The sequence below is a fragment of the Perca flavescens genome, chromosome 6 (assembly GCF_004354835.1).
Source record: "Perca flavescens isolate YP-PL-M2 chromosome 6, PFLA_1.0, whole genome shotgun sequence".
NCBI classification, from domain to species: Eukaryota; Metazoa; Chordata; class Actinopteri; order Perciformes; family Percidae; genus Perca; species Perca flavescens.
The window spans coordinates 20,492,814-20,496,679 of record NC_041336.1 but is presented as its reverse complement, the minus strand read 5'-3'; the positions used below and the strand labels follow the sequence as shown (position 1 = coordinate 20,496,679).

General features: G+C 36.0%; 1 protein-coding gene across 1 annotated transcript; it reads right to left on the bottom strand.

The window, feature by feature from the left end:
- Positions 1-1,030: 1,030 nt before the first annotated feature.
- Positions 1,031-3,415, bottom strand: LOC114557086 (C-reactive protein). The gene is made up of 5 exons (XM_028580364.1): positions 3,219-3,415; positions 3,034-3,088; positions 2,010-2,115; positions 1,625-1,919; positions 1,031-1,506 (listed from the first exon to the last, which is right to left on the bottom strand). The coding sequence occupies exons 2-5, from the start codon at positions 3,086-3,088 to the stop codon at positions 1,288-1,290; spliced, it is 675 nt and encodes a 224-aa protein (XP_028436165.1). The 5' UTR covers positions 3,219-3,415; the 3' UTR covers positions 1,031-1,287.
- Between the last annotated feature and the right edge of the window lie 451 nt (positions 3,416-3,866).

The following is a 3,866-nucleotide window of genomic DNA, read 5'->3' as shown; positions in this document are numbered from 1 at the left end:
TAAATGTATGTCAATGCTAAATTATCTGAAGTAAATTGCACTTTTAAAACAGACATAAAGAATTTGTCAACATTAAAAAAAATAAGTGCAGGATTTGATTTAAATCAAATTTTAAAATTTTTCTTTTAAATGTAACTTAATTAGGTATTTGTGGTTAAAATGCTTTCTATTTTGACAATGGTTAAACTGAATTCTTTTAAGTTATATTTAAGTAACAGTTTTAACAGTGTATGTATCTCTGCATGCTGCTATAATAACATGGAAAATACTGCAAAGAAATCCACTGACTTTTGCACTTCTCATTTTTATTTTAAAGCTACATTATTGCCAAAGACATAAGTAATCTAATACAGACATTTAAAGAAAAATGTCCTTACAATAAGCTAAAGGTTTGGATTTTGCATGCCAGAAGTCTCATTGTAGCTTGAGCTCAACCTTGGAATGGATCTTTGCACAGAATGAGGCACAGTCATGTTAAGAAGACATCTCTTCATAGCCTCGTGAGACCGTCCTGATCTCGCGAGCTCCAGTTTTCCACTCTCAGATCAGTCTGGCATCTTGGGATAGAGAAAATTTGGAGCCGTTAGCCAACCGACCGGGCCAATCAGCGTTAGTTTTGAGGTGGGTTAGGTGGTGATAGACAGATGGTTTATCCAATCAGCTAACCATATTTTCAGACAGCGGTAGCCCTAATTCGGTTAGCCGCTCGCTAATGCTTTTTTTCTCTCTTGGATCCTTCTTTTGGAATATGGTCCGGGAACCTGAAATGGTGCCTTTTATTCCTAGATTCTCGTTACACAAACGGCAAATATCCTTTACCGACATGTTGCTTGCATGCTGAGCTAACGAGCTATGCTTTGCCTGCAGCAGCAGGGGCAGGCTTGTGTTTGTATTTTCATATGCTTCGTGGATCTGATTGGTTGATTTGGCCCATCTATCACCAATATAGGTGATAGACAGATGGTTCATCCAATCAGCTAACCAGTATTTCTGCCCCTTCCCAAATGTTCTCCAACGGAAAGTTCCCAGATGGATATGCTGAGCAAATGCGAAGCAATCCATCTGGCGGAGTCAGGTTAATCTCTTCATGGTACGGACAGGTAAAATTATCAGACCACAATAACTCTTTCATGTAATTGTTGTATTAAGATAAATCAGTAAAGGTCTTTTTACAAACAATGATTTAACATAGCATACTGACATTGGTAACATATTTTACATTGAACATAAAAGTGCAGAAAATGGGATGTCTGCCTTTCTAATATATAGATAGTATTGTTTTAAATTTTAGTGACAGGTCATTAGTTTATCTTCTATCAGCACTCTGTCTATAATCTGAAACTCCATCGCCCTCCAGTTGAGCACATTCCCTGGAGTGAAGTTTAGATCATCCACATACTTCTGCATCTCACACGGGGAGAGGGTGTAGTCCCACATGTGGACATCAGACATCATGCCAACGAAACACTGCTTCAGGTCAAACCCCCCACCATGGGTATCCTGCTCCTGTAGATTGCAGAGGTTTGAGATACAGTAACTAAAAGTTAAATAGTACAATTTTTGTATTGAAATCTATACACTAGACAGACAGTCAAGACCATGATGCTTATTAATACAACTGTACCTGTCCTAAGATAATGATGGGGGATCCTCTGATTGCTCCAAAGCTGACATATTTCCTCATTGAAGGCTGTCCATCAAACCACAGCTGCACCAGTCCAGACGCAGAGTCCCATGTAGTACAAACGGAGTGCCACATGTTCGGTTTGTAGTCCTGCCCTCTATATTCTGTCTTTTTATCCCCGATATGGGGCTGCACTTCCTTCTTTGTTTCGTCCCATTGAATCATGAAGGCATTGGTATAAGTTTGTGTGGCCAAAGAGAAAAGGGCGTGGTCTCGTTTGAGGTCTGTAAAGGACCTGTAGGCATTACAAAGACTTTATTATGCATATACTTTTCACAGTCAGATACAGTGAATTGTTTTATGCATTTTGCACATTTAGTGTTACTTGTGACAGACGGTTACAGCCCTCAATTCCTGTATTGGTGATGGTGTCAGAATCACACGAGCTGTGTTGGTTTCTTGGGGAAAGGTGAACATTTTACCTGACAGATCTGTAAGGTAAAAAATATGATTTTAGTTTTTTTATCATAGATGATCACATAACCATTAGCTGAAGCTAACAGTTGACTAACTACATTATACACATCACTGTTATTTTTATTTATTTTTTTAATTAGGAACATACAGCACCATATGAACTGCTGACTATTGACTATTGACACACATATAAGCATTGCTCCACATGCCATAATTTAAGATTATAATAAACCTTTTGAGGGAGGAAAAACTTGCTAGGATGTCAACTATGGATCCTTTACAAAGAGAGATGGTCAATGGTCAATAAAAGCCTTTGTGAGTCTTCATTTAGCATTTTGTTTTGCTTATTGTTTTGTCCAGTATCTATTTTTTTTTTGCACAAATTCACGTGTAGGTCATTTTCTTCTTTAAATTGAGTGATTAGTTCCTGATTGAAAGGGGAATGAGCACTAGTTTTTTGACTGTCAAGTCAAGAAAATGTCCCAAGTTAAACAAATTCACATTCAGTTATGAAATCCCACAAACATCCACGTTTGATATTAAAACAAAATACTCTGTAGTTTACTTTATTGTTGACATGTTAGATTAGTTACTAGTTGTCCTTGTAATTGTGTAGAAACATGTTAGCTGAAAATTATACAAGAGTGTGAGAATGGAAAAGAATACAATTATTTTGACAGACAATAGATATGCCTATAGATAACATTGTTAATTTACAGTAGGTAAAGCTATTTTACATAATTTCCCTATTTATAAGTTTGCTATATTGATATATTGCAAAATGTTATATTTTCCTTGTATTGTGCTTATAGGAGTATTGTATAACAAGTTTGTTAGGAAAAGTACATTTAAAAAGGTAAATGGCAACAGACTCTGACAAACTCTTACATTTCCATTTGGTATTCCCTTTGTAAAATAAAAATGTTGTTTACCTTGAGGACTTGCAGCACATGCTGTCAGTGTCAGCAACAGCAGCAAAAATGCCATCTAATACAAAGACAAAAAGACACCATGAAAAACATTCTTTGGGATAAGATCTTTCTTTTGGATCCAATGAATCAAACACTTACTAATACTCTGTGTGCTAAAGACTAAAAATATATTGACTCTTATTTACCTTGGACTGCTACAATTAACAATACAAAAATGTTTAAACAAAAAATACTTATAATACTATCACTTAAAATTCCTATATTTTGCAGTTTTGCATGTGTAGGTCTTAATTTGAAATCTGTGTCCGTCCCTGAATGTTGTGCTCAGCAGTGAATAGGATAATGACTTTTGTACCCTCACTGCTTCTCTATTTCTATCTGTGCTAATCTGTGTTTCCTTCCTTTATCTACTTCTATATTTCTTTGGCATCAGATTCCTGTCACGTCCAAAGGCGTTTTACCCCACACAATACTTTCCAGTGAATCAACAGAATTTGAAGTGAAAGGTCATTCTATGTTGAAATCACCATTGTTCTTTATAGCAGATGCACATTATTATGAAGTGCTTTATGAAGCCCAATTGAAGCCTAAATGTGACAATTTTGCACTCTTTATTAATCTGTACACAACAATTAATCTGCAACGCTGAGATTAAAGGTTGAACACTCTCTCACACATAACACGTATCATAAAAGCTTTTTGTGTTCACTTCATATTAATTAATTTGCACTACAACATCATCAATGACCTACCTGTTCTCTCCCTTTAACATATTTTGGGTCTTTTTTTGTGCAGTATGCAGTGGCAATGCATAACCAGTGGATGGATTTTCA